This window comes from Dama dama, chromosome 11 (genome assembly GCF_033118175.1).
Source record: "Dama dama isolate Ldn47 chromosome 11, ASM3311817v1, whole genome shotgun sequence".
In the NCBI taxonomy this organism is placed as follows: Eukaryota; Metazoa; Chordata; class Mammalia; order Artiodactyla; family Cervidae; genus Dama; species Dama dama.
The window spans coordinates 78,796,759-78,814,367 of NC_083691.1; the positions used below are offsets into that span (position 1 = coordinate 78,796,759).

Consider the following 17,609-nt stretch of genomic DNA (forward strand, 5'->3'; position numbering starts at 1 on the left):
ACACCGCTCCTAGATTGCCAGAGAAGCCTAGCTACGGGTGCATACTCCTGGGCCAACCAAGTGAGAGCTGGACGCTCCACGAGGTGACCTAGGTAGGGGAGGAGCTAAGATCAGTAAAGGTGGAGAACTGCCCGGAAGCACGGTACTCTTCCCGCCCCGCCCCTGCCGCCCTAGGCCCCGCCCCGCTCCCCGCCCCGAGCCCGTCCCCTCAACCCTGACAAGTCCCTCAGCCTCCGGCTGGATCTTCGGGGCGCTTGCGCAGTTCTTAGGGCGTCCTGCCCTGCCCGACTCTGTTTAAACGTGAGGGAAAGAAGGACACGCGCGTACTTTCTGCACACCGTGCAACAGCGGCTTTCCGCCGTAGAGCTGGGTTTTGCCTTTTTGGCCCTGAGAACCCGGCTTTTTGCCCCCTTCGTGGCTTAAGAAGGCACGTTTTCAGTTAGGCGGTTCCCGGGCAGCCCGCCTTTTGACGCAGGGTCCTTAGGCTGAGACTTCGGCCCACACCCGGGAAGGCGGGGTCCTTCTCTGGGGCAGTCGCGCGGGCAGTGGCTGCGGGAAGTCCAGACGGGGCGTCATGTATTATAAGTTCAGTGGCTTCACGCAGAAATTGGCCGGAGCATGGGCTTCCGACGCCTATAGCCCTCAGGTAAGGGTAGTGCGGCGCCGGTTTGGACAGGAGAAGTAGCGGCCCGGGTTTCATGGTGCGCCTGGCAGTCCTGGCACCCGAGCCAGGCGAGGCTTCTGCCCGCGCTTCGGTTTTGTTGGCCTCTCATCTCTTCTCACCCACTTGCCGCAGCCATGGAACTCCTAATTCTGTAGCTGCTCCCCTGGCTAGCTGGTGTCTGGTGTGGAAGTTGTGCTTCTCAGTCAGTAGGAGTCAAGGTGACTCCCGAGGTCGTTGCTTATGGGTCGTGGGGGTGGCTCGTGGGGCCAGAATGGGACCCGACAGAGTCCGAAGTTTGGCCCTGCCCTTTTAAAGGAGAACCAGCCTTTCAGGCGCCTCAGTGTTCCATTCTATTGTCACTGTCCTGCTGCAGCCTAAAACACAGTTTCATCCATTCAGCAGATTTGGGAGTTGGGGTGACGGCAACAACGGAAGCCATAAGGACAGGAGGGGCTGTGTGATCAGAATTGGGACACTTAGTTAATTCACATGTTTGGGTGAGTCTTCGTAGTTACGTGCATAGAGCTGACATTTTCCCAGCTGTAAAGTGGTTGACGGTTGCTTTTGAATGGTTTGAAAAGTATTGCGATTTCGCTCAGATTTTGCCCAAGCGAATTGAAGGATCAGTCTCCAGCTTATAGTGTAGAGGTGAAGGACTTTTAGAGTCCCAGATTCTTAATTTAGGCTCAGGTCTTGGTTTAGCTGCTTTCATTTTATGACCTTGACCAAGTTAATTCATTGTGAGCTCAGTTTTCTCTAGAGCAGCTGTAGTACAGATTAAATGAAGTGTGTGTCAAGTGACTAGCAATCGTTGTCAGGTGGCTGTTACTGGATAAGCTGTTCTCTAGAAACTAGGTCTGAGATACCATCATTTTCACCCTCAGAGTAGGTAGGCAAGGGTTGATGAGATATGCATTTGGAAAACTGGATAGAACCGTAAGGGCCCCAGGTGGGATGTAGAGAATGCTCTATCCTTACCTCCTCCTCATTCTATGAAACACTGCAACTTGCTCAAGGGAGAGATGTTTAAGAATGACTTCAATCTAAGAATAGATATGCTCTTAATGGGGCTTCCCTGGTGGCTCAGCCCTAGAGAGTCTGTCTGCAGTGTAGGAGACCCTGGTTGAATCCCTGGGTCAGGAAGATCCCCTGGAGAATGAAATGGCAACCCGCTCCAGTATTCTTGCCTGGAAAATTCCATAGACAGAGGAGCCAGGCGGCCTGAAGTCCATGCGGTGCAAGAGTTGGACACCAATTAGCGACTAAACCGACACAGGATAGGGAGGGCAAGAAAAAGGGCAAGTTTTTTTGGGTTGTGGGGTTGGGGAGTAAGGGTCCAGATTGAGCTCATGATAATATGTCGTGTCTGGTTGCAGCTGGGTTTATGAATATGAAGTTTAATAGATCTAGGTGTCTTTAGCCCGTAGGTGGTAGTAGAAGCTTTGGTGGGAGAGATCATCCAGGGAGCACGTTAGGAAAGAACGATGTAGTTTTGATCAGATTGCAGAAACATGAAGGGTGAGTGGAGGAGGAAATTTTATCAAAAAAAACAATTGGGGATTGGAAGGAATTGACAAAATGACTGGCTTTGCAGATTATGAGAAATAATCATTTCTATTCATATGGCTTCTGTAAAGCAAATACTTTTCTACTATAGAGATGTGTATTTTTCAGCAGGTGGATCTTAAAATGTTACAGTTTGAGTTTTGACAAACACACTGTGTAACCCACACTTACAAACATATATAACATTACATCACTCCCAGGAAGTTCCTTTTTATTCTTGCCCTGTCAGTCCCTGTCCATCTTCCTATTCTCTTTTATATCACTAGATATAGTTTTGCCTGTTTTTGAATTTCATATAAATGGAACCACACAGTACTGTTTTGTATAAGCCTCTAATTTATCAGTATTTTTGAAGTTCATTCATGTTACATGTATTCCTTTTATTGCAGTACAGAATTTCATTGTATGAATATGTCACAGTTGATCTTTTCCATTGGATGTAGAATTTCTTTCAATGGAGTTTTAGCATAATTTAGATTTTTTTGTTGTTATTTTTTAGTCGCTAAGTTGTGTCTGACTCTTTGCAACCTCATGAACTGCAGCACACCAGGCTTCCCTGTCCTTCACTACCTCTCAGAGTTTGCTCAAACTCATATCCATTGAATCAGTGATACCATCCAACCATCTCATCCTCTTGCCCTCTTCTCCTGCCCTCAGTCTTCCCTAGCATCAGGGTCTTTTCCAATGAGTCAGTTCTTTGCATCAGGTGGCATTGTATTGGAGCTTCAGCTTCACCACCAGTCCTTCCAGTGAATATTCAGGGTTGGTTTCCTTTAGGATTGACAGGTTTGATCTCCTTGCTGTCCACAGGACTCTTACCTAGTAAGAAAAAGTAAAATTTTAAACTAAAACTGACAATCCTGAAATTAAATTAGCACTTTGAGCAGATATTACCCCAAGATACATTTGGTACAGATAAGGACTTCAGAGTTCTAGCATTACTTGAATTGGTATTTCTCTTGAGAATTTGAACTTCTTAGTTTCTTAAGGATTTCTTAAGTTATGTCGAAAGAAGCAATATTGTGAGGATTTATATGAATTGTAGACTTCAGAGTGATTGTTAGAGATATCCCCAAACCAAGTATTCTGACTTTGGTTATTAGGAGTACTTCAATTTTTCCTTTCTTGAAAACACTTAAGGTGTAAAATTTTGTAAATGTAAGTTCATGTTTGTAATTTTCAGTGTTATATAAAGTGAATAATATGCATTGAGTAACCTAATAATGGAAAAGCTAGTTCTCTAACAAAAGTACAGGTAGATTTTTGAGTCAACATGATGGCAAGTGATTGTGGGGAGGGTATTTTCCAGTGGTTGAGTGAAAAGCCTTTTCCCTACTTCTCTGTGTTCTATGTCAAAAATAGAGGCCAATAAGCATTTGGAAAGATATGCTTTCAACATCATAAGTCCTTAGGGAAATAAAAATCAAAACCACAAGGAGATTCCTCTTCACACCTGCTTTAAAAGAAAAAAAAGACAGCAGAATGTGAGAATGTGAAGAGACTGGAACCCTACTGCATTGTGGTGGGAATGTACAATTGTACAGCCTCTTTGGAAAGCAGTTTGGCATATTCTAAAACAGTGAAGCATAATTTTACCATATGATCCAGCAGTTCTTCTCATTAAGATGGTAGGATATTCTAGGTTAAGGGAATTGCGAGAATGAAGGGGAAGAGGGCGGCTGCAAGGGAATCATTGGGTAGGTCATTTTGGCTGTTCTGGATGGAGGTAGAACGTGATGGAAGGACATTTGTGAGACATGAATAGGAATTTACAAAGCAACTGGATGCGGAAAGTTGTGGTCGAGTCTTGTCCAGAGGTTGAAACAAGGGCATGTGTCTTCCCTTTAGTTTCACGGAAGGTTGATGATGACGGAGTGTGTATCATGATCAGAGCTGTGTTTGAAAAGATACTCTGATTGGGAGAAAGCAGTGCCAGGGAGGCCTGTTACAGAAGAGTTCTGGGTCTTCTCAGTAAGAGCAGAGGGAGAATCAGAGGTCTGGAGGGTGAGTACTTAGCACTCGCTGAAGGAGATTTTGGAAATGAGGAAGGAGGACTTCAGGATGACTGGGTAATGGAAGAATGGCGGTGCTTTCCACAGAAGCAGGGATGTTTCTGTGGGAAACAGCTGGGTGAATTTTGAATCTGGGTATGAAGTCTCCAGGAAATGGTGGTGATACCTAGCTGGCAATTAGAAATGAAGGACTCGATCACTGTGGATTGAAACTTATTTGTGGTCCTAAATCAGAATGAAAGCACTCCTAAGTTTCTGTCATTTAAAAATTAAAACATTTTTGGAATACTCTTATTTCTCCACCTTCTTCCTCTTCTTCAAACCTAAAAGATAAAAGAAAAGGAAAACTTTGGGCCAGTCAGTTTTGAGGTGAAAAAAATCATACTTACTTTTTAAAAGAAAATATTTGGGGCAGCTAAAATAGACTAGGAAGAACTCAGCTATGAAACATGGTAACAGGTGAATAGCTCTTCATCAGTTTTAGAAGTAGTGATTGTGTATGTAAATAGCTGAGATTCGATACTAAGCAAAAGCTGTGATTTCTACTTGGTCACCAGTCCGCTTATTTTAAGAACAGCTTTCAGTTTTCTTGTTGCTCTGGTCTGTGTGGGAGGCTCTACCATCAAGTGCTAATTTTCATGACTTTGGTTCTGAAACATGCAAGTTTACACTGCATTGAAACTGCAGGCTTCCTTGGTTTATTAGTACATTCAACAAATATTTACTAAATATGCTCTGTGCGAGTTTTCTCAGTCTTGGGAAGTAAGAAAAGTGAACAAAATATGCCTAAATCCTGCCCTCATGGGGCTTCCATTGCAGTAGGGAGAGTGATAGTGTGTTAGATGGTCATAGTGCTATGGAGAAAAATAAGGCAGGGAACGGGAGAGATGGTTAGCGGTGCATGGAGCAGGACACGCAATGTTTAAAAACGGTGGTAAGGGGAGGTCTCACTGAGAAGGCGACATGAGGTGAGGGTGCATGCCATGTAATCACCTGGAGAGAGCATTCTAGGCAGAGGGAACATGCCTGGGGCTTGGGAGGCGAAAAGGGCTTTTCCGGAATTCTGGGGAGGAGACGAGGATGGTGTAAAGTGGGGGATGGTGAGGGGTGCATCTCATGGGGTTCTGAATGTCCTTTCAAGTACATTGAGCTTTTCTCAGGGGGACTGGAGGCCTTTGGGAGGGTTTGAGTTAAGTAGTGCCAACCTCTGTTTTAATACAATTACTGGTTGCTGCATTAAGAGTGGACTGCAAGGCAGGAAAGATGGAATGGAAGCAGGGTGAGCACTGAGGAGGCTGTTGTGAAAATCTAGGAGTTTGGACCAGGATGTGGATTGGTGAAGATAGGTGAGAAGTGGTCAGGTTCTAAATATAATTTGAGTGCAGAACCAAAAGTATTTTCAAACATGTGAGTGAATGGTGTGAAGAACAGTTTCAAGGTTTTTGGCCCAAGTACTGGAAGGATGGTGGTATCAGTTATTGAGATGAGGAGGGCGCATTGGAAGCTCATAATTCTTCTAGGCTGGGGCAGCCATAGCCCTGCAAAAGGCGTAGGTGAAGGGATTTGCTGTAGGTCCCTTCCTGTAAATACAGCTTCCTGGTCTGTTCTTGAGAAGCCTAGTGCTAGTCTTACCTAGCTGCCTTGAAACACTGGAAACATGACTGCCCTTCAATTGTTGGGAGGTTTAATGATGGGTAGGGTGAAGTACTTACCATTCTTTTTGCCTTTGGGGCCAAGACAGCTTATTATTGGTAGTATGGTTTAATGAACATGTGTGGGTTTGAACCTCATCTTACTTACAGTGTTTCTGAGCTTTGTTTTAATCATCTACTATTTGGGCTGATAATACTTAATTTATGGGGTTGATGTGAAGAGTAAATTTAGTTGTAAAGATTGTGTAAGAACCTGAAAAGGTGCTTATTACAAGTGAGAAAAGCAGAATGTGGGGTTTTGCACTGTGACTATAAAGATTAAAATATGCTTATGAAAAACAGATTGGAGGAGAATATACATTTCACAGTATATATATATTTATATTATATTATACAATATATATTTATATTTATATAAATATATATATTTATATATATATTATACTATATATATATATTTCAAGCCATTTTGAAAGTTGCTTGGCATGCTGCTGCTGCTAAGTCGCTTCAGTCGTGTCCGACTCTGTGTGATCCCATAGACGGCAGCCCAGCAGGCTCCCCCGTCCCTGGGATTCTCCAGGCGAGAACACTGGAGTGGGCTGCCATTTCCTTCTCCAATGCAGGAAAGTGAAAAGTGAAAGTGAGGTCGCTCAGTCATGTCCGACTCTGACTCTGTGGACTGCAGCCCAGCAGGCTCCCCCGTCCCTGGGGCTCTCCAGGCGAGAGGACTGGAGTGGCTGCCATCGCCTTCTCCGTGCTTGATATGAAGTGTTTTAAAATTTTTGCAGTTCGAGGGGAAGTGATCATTAGGAGAAAATACAGAGAGTTCACAGAATGGTAAAGGAATGTCTCATCTCTAGCTTAAAGAGAGATCTTTTATATAGCCTTGTTATCTCAGTAGTTGGAACTCTTGTTCCTGTCTCTGACTCCTGAGTCTCTGAGTGTGTTATAAGCCAGATGTAGACCAACAGCAAGCGAACTTGAAGCGCTGTTTTTGAGCAGTAGTTGACGGGAGGTAGCACAGGCAGGTAGGACTTAAATGCCAGGGCTTTGGGCTTGAGTCTCCACACTTGGGCTTTTTTTTTTTTTTTTTTTTTAATTTATTTATTTTGGCTGTGCTGGCCCTTCACTGTTGCTTGGGCTTTTCTCTAGTTGCGGTGAGTGGGCTACTCTCTAGTTCGGGTGTGCGGCTTCTCATTGCGGTGCCTTCTGTTGTGGCGCACAGGCTCTAGGGTGTGTGGGCTTCAGTAGCTGTGGCGCACGGCTAGGTGCTCCTAGGCGTGAGGGATCTGCCCAGACCAGGGATCAAACCCACGTCTCCTGCATTGACAGGCAGATTCTTTATCACTGAGTCACCAGGGAAGCCCTAGGTCTGTGTTTTTGTTATGTGTTCTCAGGCAAGTTACCCTTTCTGATCCAGTTTTCTCCTCTGTAAAAAGGGAAAGGTAACGTCTTACTAAGATTGCTGTCAGGATTAAATGGAATTATGCATATGAAATTCCTAACATGATGCTGGGCACGTAACAGGAGCTTAGTAGATATTAGCTGTTATTATTCCGTAACATTAATATCTGTAATGGCAGATGTTGTGTCTTATTCATTATGTATTTTCATTATAGAGTAAGACCTCAGTAAAATATGTTGAATGAGTGAAAGCAGGACAGAAAAAAAGGCCATGATTAATTCCCATTTATGGGATCCTGTCAGAAGAAATAGAAGCCAAGTTTACTTTAATACCTTTCTGTTGCTCTGTTGAGTCCAGTGCTTGCCTGGTGAAACTAACATTGTGATCTTTAGGTCTCTTGTTAATTATAGATAAAGTTACGATTTTTTTTTTTTTTTTGAAGAGGTTAAGAAAAGTCTGAAAATTCTGTTAATTTGAGCAAAAGGTTTCCTTTTTCATCTGTGAAATGGAAGGGCTGAACTTGAACCTTGCTTTCTAACTTTAAGATTTTATTTTTCTGAGTTAGAATTTAATATGAAATGGTTAAAAAAAGGAGTTCCTTAATGTGACCCTTAAGTTCCTTAATATCATCTGCAGGTTATTTTGGAGAATTATTTATCTGCCACTGTAGGTTTATTCCATCAGATAGAAACCCAGAGTTACCCTTAGGTTCCTTTTTAAAAAAACAGTTTTCTTGAGATATAATCCACATATCATACATTCACTCATTTTAAAGTGTACAATTAAATGGTTTTAGTGTATTCACAGAGAACATGCAATCATTGCCCTGTTAATTTTAGAGCATTTTTTTATCACCTTAGAAAGAAGGCTATATCAGCCATCACCAGCCTCTTCCTTAGCACCCTCCCTCCCATCCTCAGTTCAGTTCAGTTCAGTCGCTCAGTCGTGTCCGACTCTTTGCGACCCCATGAATCGCAGCACGCCAGGCCTCCCTGTCCATCACCAACTCCCGGAGTTTACTCAAACTCATGCCTATCGAGTCGGTGATGCCATCCAGCCATCTCATCCTCTGTCGTCCCCTTCTCCTGCCCCCAATCCCTCCCAGCATCAGGGTCTTTTCCAGTGAGTCAACTCTTCGCATGAGGTGGCCAAAGTACTGGAGTTTCAGCTTCAGCATCAGCCCTCCAGTGAGCACCCAGGACTGATCTCCTTCAAGATGGACTGGTTGGATCTCCTTGCAGTCCAAGGGACTCTCAAGAGTCTTCTCCAACACCACAGTTCAAAAGCATCAATTCTTCAGCACTCAGCTTTCTTCACAGTCCAACTCTCACATCCATACATGACCACTGGAAAAACCATAGCCTTGACCAGATGGACCTTTGTTGGCAAAGTATGTCTCTGCTTTTTAATATGCTGTCTAGGTTGGTCATAACTTTCCTTCCAGGGAGTAAGCATCTGTTAATTTCATGGCTGCAGTCACCATGCACAGTGATTTTGGAGCCCCCAAAAATGAAGTCTGACACTGTTTCCACTGTCTCCCCATCTATTTCCCATGAGGTGATGGGACCAGATGCCGTGATCTTAGTTTTCTGAATGTTAAGCTTTAAGCCAACTTTTTCACTCTCCTCTTTCACTTTCATCAATCCCTAAGTAACCACTAATTTACTGTCTCTGTAAATATCCCTATTCAGGACTTTCGTATGAATGGGATCATAAAATTTGTGATCCTTTGTGACTGATTACTTCTCCTCAGTGTACTGTGTTTAAGGTTTATCCATATGGCAGCATGTATCAGTACTTCATTTCTCTCCCCCTCCCAGGTTCTTTTTATCAATAAGACTGTGTGTTCTTCCTTTATCCGTTCATGTGGCTTGGGGAGCGGTTGCCTCCTCACATCTCATTCAGCTTACGTTTATTGACTACTGCTGTGTACCAGACCCCACCTTAGGCGCGTACTGCTTCACGCAGTCCACTCTGCATTTGTCATCAGCATGTCACACATGAGAACACCGGGGTTTTCTTTTTAAATTTTACTATGTGTATGCGTGTGTGTGTGTGTGTGTGTGTGTTTTTAAAGATTTATTTATTTATTTTTGGCTACACTGGGTCTCCCTTGCTGCGTGGGCTTTCTCTAGTGTGGCAAGTGGGGCTAGTCTTGGTTGCAGTGTGTGGGCTTATTGCGATGGCTTCTCTCATGGAGCACAGGCTCTAGGCACACGGGCTTCAGTGGTTGTGGCTCTGGGGCTCTAGAGGGCAGGCCCAGTGGTTGTGGTACACCGGCTTAGTTGCTCCATGGCGTGTGGAATCTTCCCAGGCCAGGGATCGAACCCATGTCCCTTGCATTGCAAGGCAATTTCTTAACCACTGGATCACCAGGGAAGCCCCGAGATATGTTTTATAACTTACTGATTTATTCATGCCAGAAAGTTCAGTTACTCTAATTGTTTTGCTTCCTGGTCGTGAAAGATAGCTCTCTTCCCCTTACAAGCTCTTCCAAATTGAGATATTTCCTTACCGTGTGTCTGCAAAGTTTTTGAAGTCCACTTCAGGGATCGAGATATTGGTACACCTACTCACTCAGAGGAGAAAAGGAACAGCGAGGTCTCTTTTGAAATTTAACTCAAAGTTCATCCAGATTGTAACTGTTTTACTGGTTGGATGAGAAGACAGACACGATGGGTATATCTGGATGCCCAGATTGGGCCTTCTTTGTGGTTTGCTTCCCTACCATCCCCTTCCTCTATCTTCACAGACAAGAGAGTTCTTGACTGTATTTGCTCTGGGAAAGTGGGCCAGGGTGTTCTGTTCCAAGTTTAAGGACTTTAAATGCTATATGACGTGGAGATGCTTCTCACTGTGTGGTGGCCTGCTCCAGACAGCCTGTTCGTGGAAAGGTTGGTTCACAGGCCCAGATACACTTTAAACTTGACCAATTTCCTTTTTTCCTGCAGGGATTAAGGCCTGTTGTTTCCACAGAAGCACCGCCTATCATATTTGCCACACCAACTAAACTGAGTTCCAGTTCTATTGCATATGATTATGCTGGGAAAAACACAGTTCCAGAGCTGCAGAAGTTTTTCCAGGTCAGAGGAGACACTCTTAAGAACAGTGAAGGCTGTGAAATGAATAGGCTTAAAAAACCCTTTGAAACGGAGTCTTAGTCTAATTTGCTACTCACTCGCCTGGTTTTCCGTAAATAAAATTCTCTGTATTTTAGTTTTAGCCATTAACTGGTAGAACTTTGTGTAGAAAGAAACTGACAAAAGAAGGGAGGGTGAGTAATTTCCTCATCAGTATTTAAGGGTGTGCAGATTTTTAATTGCATATGTAGCTGTTGATCATCCACTGGATGGAGGAAGCAATAACATATATAATGTATAATAGCATTGTGAATTATCCAATATATCTTTGGCTTTGTGACACATGCAGTGACTTTAGGCAATGTTTTCTTTTAATTGTTTTTTGCTTGCTTGATACTAAAATTCACTAAACTGTTGGTAGAAGTGGAGAAGTCTCTCTTGGGTTTGCCGATTAGCAGAGAAAAGCTAGGATTGGATTTTAAAATATTATTAATGTTAATCTACATGCATTTAATTGAGAGGTCAGTGACTGGACTGTATTTCAGGCGTTGTGGGAGTGGCAGTAGCTGTTACTGCTGTCGCTGGAAGGTGGCTTCCTCTTCCTCAAAAATATGTCCAGATTTAGGACCAGCTTGAGAACTTTTGATCATTTTATTCTTTTTTTATCTGAGAAGTAAGACTTGGGCATTTGGGGTCTTGAGTTGGGGTGGGGAGGGATTTTTGAGACTGTGCAAAACAATGGATTAAATATTTTATGGAGTTTTGTTATTAAATAGGGGTTTAGCAGTTTTATAGAAGGAAGGCAGTTGAATGCAAAATGGCCTTGAACCGATTAATTGAGCAGGTGTGCTCAGACTGCATCCACTAATGATCAGAAGTCAGATTAAATGTAAAGCATTTCTTATGCTTACAAGTCTTTAATTAGCTGCTGATTACCTTTGCCTTAAAAAAGAAGTCACCAGTGCTCCTTTTGTAATTAAGCAGTATGTGATAAATTCCTTAGAAATTTGGAATTTGTTGCATGCTTGTTTCTGAGACTGCATTTTGGAGAATGATTTTTGACTTACAGACTGCGTTTGACTTCAGTTGCATTTGTAAGAAAATATACCAAGTGTTTTAATTCACATTCTAGTAGATTTGGGCTTTTTCCACTGCAGCGGGTTGGTGGGTTAATTATAAAGTAGAGGCCTTTGTCCTATACTAGCCTAAATTGTTAGAATTTTTTTCTTATCAACTATGTCCTTGATAATCCTCTCTTTCTAGAAATCTGACGGTGTGCCTGTCCACCTGAAACGCGGCCTGCCTGACCAAATGTTGTACCGGACCACCATGGCGCTGACGGTGGGAGGGACCCTCTACTGCCTGATCGCCCTCTACATGGCCTCACGGCCCAGAAGCAAATGAGTCAGGCTGCAGAGGCCTGGTTCGCTTGTTGGCACACATCCTTTGAATTTTCATTTTTCATTATTTCTGTAATTGTTTTGTTTTTTACTCGAATGTCCCACTTAACATTCTTAAAGAAGAGCAGAAAGATATTAAGACAATATTTTGGTTTGTTATGAAAATGCACGTGGCCTGCCAGAGCTCATTCAGAAGTTAAAACTATTGTTTAAAGAAATGATGTTGCTCCCTGCATTTGGGCTCCTAATTTCCCTGGAGCTTCTGATGAAGGTTGCACACAGGCTCATTAGCGGCCATCTGTGCTGAGGTCCCTGGGGACTTATGGTGGCGTATTGAACATGGGGTGGGGCAGCCTTTCTGGATTAGGATGTGACTGAGGAAGAGAGATAGAAGCTCAGGCCAGGCACAGGAAAATGTTAGCCACCTTGGGGGCTTTTCTATCTTGCAGTTCAATGTTAATAGGAATTATTTGCAGCCTGCCTCCATTCGTCGGGCAGTTTGTTTCAAAGGGTTATTTGCGTCATCTCAGATCTTCAGTGAAATTTTATGTGTAATTGTTATGTATTTATTCCACCATGGGAACAGAGAACACCTGTTTAGTGTTGCACTTTAGACCAATGTCTGTTTTATTAATACAGCTGTGACACAGATTCTCCTTTACCTTTTAAAAATGTTATGGCTTTGAATTATGATTTATTTTAATTGTGGAATAAATACATGAATGAAAAAAATCTCAAGTTTGAAGTCCTTTTAAATAAGTTTTCAAAGTACTTTCAGAAAAACATCAGAGGCATCTTATACCCGAGTCTAATTTCTTTCTTTTTAATTAGACACCAGATAATCTTTACAAAATGGTTCCTCAAAGTCAAGTAACAGGAGGCAAATGGCACGTTGATGATTACCATATGGTTCCTTACAAGAAGCTGCCTGACTCTTCTGAAATGTGCATGTAACACACAGTTCATTTAGACAGTAATTTCCTGTGCTGTCACAATTGGTAGACTTCACATGCTCTATATTAATGCTGGAAAAGGTGGAATTTTATTATTATAAAGTCGTGGTCTGTCTTTTGCCATAGCAAAGAACAGTGACCTCTTACCGAAGATAAAATGCAGCTTATGAAAACACTCAATATTATTCTCACAGGCTAGGAACCTCTTATTTGTCTATACAAGTCTAAACTTCCCTGATATTTCCTTGAAGTTTCTATTTGGAAATATTTCAGACTACAGAAAGATTGTAAGAATGGTACAATATACACCTGTCTGTACACATCTTCACTTAGATCAACAGTTATCAATATATTGTCCCCTTTGCTTTTTCTTGCTCTCTCAAACACAGGCACACACATATTTGGTTTTTGCTGAATCATTTAAGATAAAGCTATGGAACTGTAATTCAGCCATAAATACTTTAGACAGTATCTCCTAAGAATGAGGACATTTCGTTATCATGTCCCTTTAGTCTCCTTTTATGCAGAACAGTCCTCACTGTCCTTCATGATACTGACCACTTTGGAGTTCAGGGCAGTATTTAGTACAACATCCTTCAATTTGGACTTATCTTACTGTCTCCTCATGGTTGGATTCAGGCTAAGCAGTTTTGTCAGGAGTTTTTCCTATATGGTGTGATGTCATTGTATCAAGTGGTGCTTGATACCAGTTTGTCCCATTATGGGAGATTTGAAGTTGGCTAACTTAATTAGGGCTTCCCTGGTGGCTCAGACGGTAAGGAATCTGCCTGCAATGCCGGAGACCTGGTTTCCATCCCTGGGATGGGAAGATCCCCTGGAGTAGGGCATAGCAACCCACTCCAGTATTCTTGCCTAGAGAGTCCCGATGGATGTAGCCTGCCAGGCTCCTCTGTCCATGGGGATGCAAAAAGTCTTAATTAAGATGTTACAGATACCCTTTCTCCTTTTTAATTGATAAGTAATCTGTGGGATGATATTTGAGGCCAGGAATATCATGAGGTCAGTGGTTTTACACCCAGTGTTGGTGTTCCATGATGGTTTCTTGACTGAATCATGTATTACTAAGGTGGGTGTGATTTCCTGAGTGTCACTGTTGATGTGTTTCAGTGAAGAGGAGTACTCCTCTTTTAAGAGGTTTTAGTGTAATTTTCTCGAGTGTAATAACCAAGTATGCCATTGTTTATTTGATGCTCAGCTTTGGCCCGCATTTGGCTTTTCTGTCCCCCTGACAGGCCCCTATCAGTCTGGGCAGTTTCTTTCTGACACAGAGTACTGTCTCTGTTTATCTTGTGTTGATATTTTTTTCTACCCCAGTTTCTTCTGTTTCCTTTCAGGTATGTTCTATTCATGTATATTGGTGCATTTTCCTTCTCTGCCTGTTTTATTTTTGCCTCACCTATAGTGGTAGGTACTGTACATTCCTATTTATTACTCAGTTTGGAAATTGTTCTCTATCTCGTTTTTCTGCATTGTATTCCATTTTATGCGTATGCCATACTTTTAACTAGTTTCCTTTTGATGGCTATTTAGTCTTAAATGTTTTGCTTTTACAAACGTTGCCTTAAATGTATAATCTTTACATGTCATTTTACATACTGCTGAAAGTATTTGTAGTATAATTTCTTTAAGTGAGACTTTTCAGGCAAAGAGAATGTGCATCTCTGACTCTGATAGCTATTTGTCACAACAAGAGATAGTGCTGACGTCCAATCCTATTCATCCAGGGGTGCCTATTCCTCCTCCCTGTTGTTAGCTGTGTGCATTATCAGACTTTTTCATCTTTGCCAACCTGGTATGTGATAAAATTTCTTTGGTTTAAATTGTTTTTCCATTGTAATTAGTGATACTGAATATCTTTCTTTAATTCAAAACTTATATTTAAAACATTTAAAATCTTTTCATTTACAAAGGTAAGTTATATTTCCTTTTTTGTGTGTGAATTATTTAATCATTGGCCTGCTTATATCCAGGTGCTTTGTGATAATGCTCTAAATATTATTGGTCCATCAGACTGAATTCCTCAGAAACGGACTCTTCTGACTTTTGTGTGAGCCACACTTCTTCTAATTGCAAGATCCGGAGATTCATTAAAATCAGCCAGGGAGGAAAGGGGGATTTTCCAGAACTAGAGTGGATTGGGCCACAAGACCCATCTTTGGGACCATGGTGGTTGTCTTTTCTGTTATTCTCTTGGCGGTGTAGCTGTTAACTGTTTCTGTGGATCAGCTTTATCTCTGTTTCTTGGTGCACGTGGTAGGAAATGGTTGTCTAGCCCCAAATTCAGATGTCCCCCACTCGACCAGTCCACTGTTTGGTACTAGCCCGTGGGGGGAGATGCAGTGAAGGAGCTCAGGGTGGCCTGTTCGTGGGTCTCAACTGAAGGCTCTGAGCCTTTCACTGTGTTCTCAGGATTATTCCTGCTGAGCCCAGTACTTTGAACCCTGGCCAGGTTGGACTGTTTACTCAGAGGGGGACCATCCTCCTTGTCCTTGTTGTCGGGATGAGATGCTTTTGGCAGAGGGACAGTCACTCCTGACTTCTTCCAGGCTATGAGGTTAGTCTTCACAACAGGAGTCTGAACTCAGATAGCCCTGGGGGTAGGAAGATGCCATGGGGTACCCAGGCAAGGATAGTTCTAAGGCAATCAGCGTTTTGGGTCAACTTCCATATACTTTAAAAGTTGCACGCCTAGCATAAGAAGTCCCTTATAATCATTTCCATTCTGCAAAAGGAAAGCAAACTATTACCCATTCTGGAGAGGACCAGGGTATATTGCCCAGCTCTCTGGGGTGCCGTGGAGTGAGTGAGTGACTGAGTGAAAGTCATTCAGTTGTGTATGACTCTTTGCAATCCCATGGGTTATACAGTCCATGGAATTCTCTAGGCCAGATTACTGGAGTGGGTAGCCTTTCCCACCTTCCCAACCCAGGGATCAAACCCAGGCCAGGTCTCCTGCAATGCAGGTGGATTCTTTACCAGCTGAGCCATAAGGGAAGCCCAAGAATACTGGAGAGGGTAACCTGTCCCTTCTCCAGAGGATCTTCCTGACCCAGGAATTGAACCGGGATTTCCTGCAATGCAGGCGGATTCTTTACCAACTAAGCTATCCGGGAAGCCCTGAGGCCATCGAGATAATTCTAAATATAAATGTTGAGAATATGAGTCTAATGACTGAGACTATGAGTCTGATGTTGAGAATATGAGTCCTTTGTAAAGGAACAAATCCTTTTACAGGTTACAAGTTTTCCAAGTCTGTGTCCCCCCCGCCCCCCCCCCCCCCGAGTCTGTTTTTAACAAAATTGAAGGAGAAACAAGTTGAGTTGTTGGTTTGTCATTAAAAATAATTTTGATAATAGATCACTGCATGACTTTGGTGTATAACTCAGGAGTTCTCGGAATTCAGAGATATTCCTATTACCAAACTTACATCACCATCTATTTGTGAGAACAAGGTTTCTCAGGGCTTAATATATGTAAAAATGAAAAACAGGAATGGAATTGGTACTGAAATCTTCTTAACAATAACCAGGATTCATCCCTGGAACCATGAGCCTTCTCTCTTCCTCTAATGGGCTTTTTGAGTGAAATTTTGCTCATATTTAATAATGATCAGCATTTATGTTCTTTTGTTTTGAAATATATGCTAGCAGCAATCATAATCATCCAATCCAGAATAAAATGTTTTTTTTTTTTTTTTTTTAACACTTAGAGCTTATGGTTAAAGGAAATTTAATATTTTATTTTATTTTTTATTTTTTGGAAATTTAATATTTTATAGGGAATTATAAGTATAGTCAATAAGAGACTTTCAAGCCTGAAGATATGTTACATTGGGCTTCCCAGGTGGCACCTAGTGGTAAAGAACCTGTCTGCCAGTGCAGGAGACAGAAGAGGAGCGGGTTCAATCCCTGGGTTGGGAAAATCCCCTGGAGGAGGGCATGGCAGAATTCCATACCTGGAATTCTTGCCGGCAGAATTCCATGGACAGAGGATCCTGGAAGGCTTTAGTCCATGGGGTTGTGAAGAGTTGGACATGACCAAAGCAACTTAGCTTGGCACAGGCTAAAATTTGGGGGGTAGAATTCTAGGTGGAGTAGAGTGATGGAGCTACAGATTCAAGAAATTTCTGACTTAAATAGGCATTTGTATTTTTTTTTTAAACATCATTTGTTTTATCGTTTTTGGCTGTGCTCGGTCTTCACCGCTGTGCGTGGGCTTTCCCCACTTGCTGTGAGCGGGCTTCTCGTCGCCGTGGCTTCTCTTGCGGAGCACGGCCTCTCGGGATCGAGGGCTTCAGTCGTTCTGGCAGCACAGGGGTCAGTTGCCCTGTGCCACGTGGGTGCTTCCTGGACCAGGGATCAAACCGGTGTCCCTTGCACTGCAAGGCCGATTCTTAACCACGGGACCATCAGAGAAGCCCGACATTTGTATTTTTAATTGGATGAAGGTAGGTGTCTAGTTGTGATGGTACTTACAGTCCACTGGCTACATTTACAGTGAAAGTGAAGTCACTCAGTGGTGTCCGACTCTTTGTTACCCCATGGACTGTAGCCTATCAGGATCCTCAGTCCATGGGATTTTCCAGGCAAGAATACTGGATTGGGTTGCCATTTCCTTCTCCAGGGGATCTTCCCGACCCAGGGATTGAACCTGGGTCTCCCGCATTGCAGGCAGATGCTTTACCATCTGAGCTATAAGAGTGACTTAATAGTTTAAGCCGTTACTTACAATGCACCAGAAACTGTTCTTTGTAACCGTTTAAACTTATAATGGAAAATTTTAGATGTTAAGCATTAAGCTTACATAATACAAAGAGGAATTCACAGATTTTTAAAATTCTTTCAGGGTAAACAAGC

The 17,609-nt window shown here is 42.6% G+C and overlaps 1 protein-coding gene across 1 annotated transcript; it reads left to right on the forward strand.

Annotated features, from left to right (window-relative positions):
• Positions 1–280: 280 nt before the first annotated feature.
• LOC133064966 (cytochrome c oxidase subunit 7A-related protein, mitochondrial) lies at positions 281–12,517 on the forward strand. Its single transcript, XM_061155525.1, has 3 exons — positions 281–646; positions 10,251–10,382; positions 11,643–12,517. The coding sequence occupies exons 1-3, from the start codon at positions 575–577 to the stop codon at positions 11,781–11,783; spliced, it is 345 nt and encodes a 114-aa protein (XP_061011508.1). The 5' UTR covers positions 281–574; the 3' UTR covers positions 11,784–12,517.
• The last annotated feature ends 5,092 nt before the right edge of the window (positions 12,518–17,609 follow it).

Excerpts from the sequence above, each read along its gene's own strand:
- LOC133064966 (XM_061155525.1), top strand. The coding sequence starts at position 575 with ATGTATTATAAGTTCAGTGGCTTCACGCAGAAATTGGCCGGAGCATGG. Across the intron at positions 647-10,250 it reads CCGACGCCTATAGCCCTCAG|GGATTAAGGCCTGTTGTTTC; the intron begins GTAAGGGTAGTG and ends TTTTTCCTGCAG. Across the intron at positions 10,383-11,642 it reads AGCTGCAGAAGTTTTTCCAG|AAATCTGACGGTGTGCCTGT; the intron begins GTCAGAGGAGAC and ends CTCTCTTTCTAG.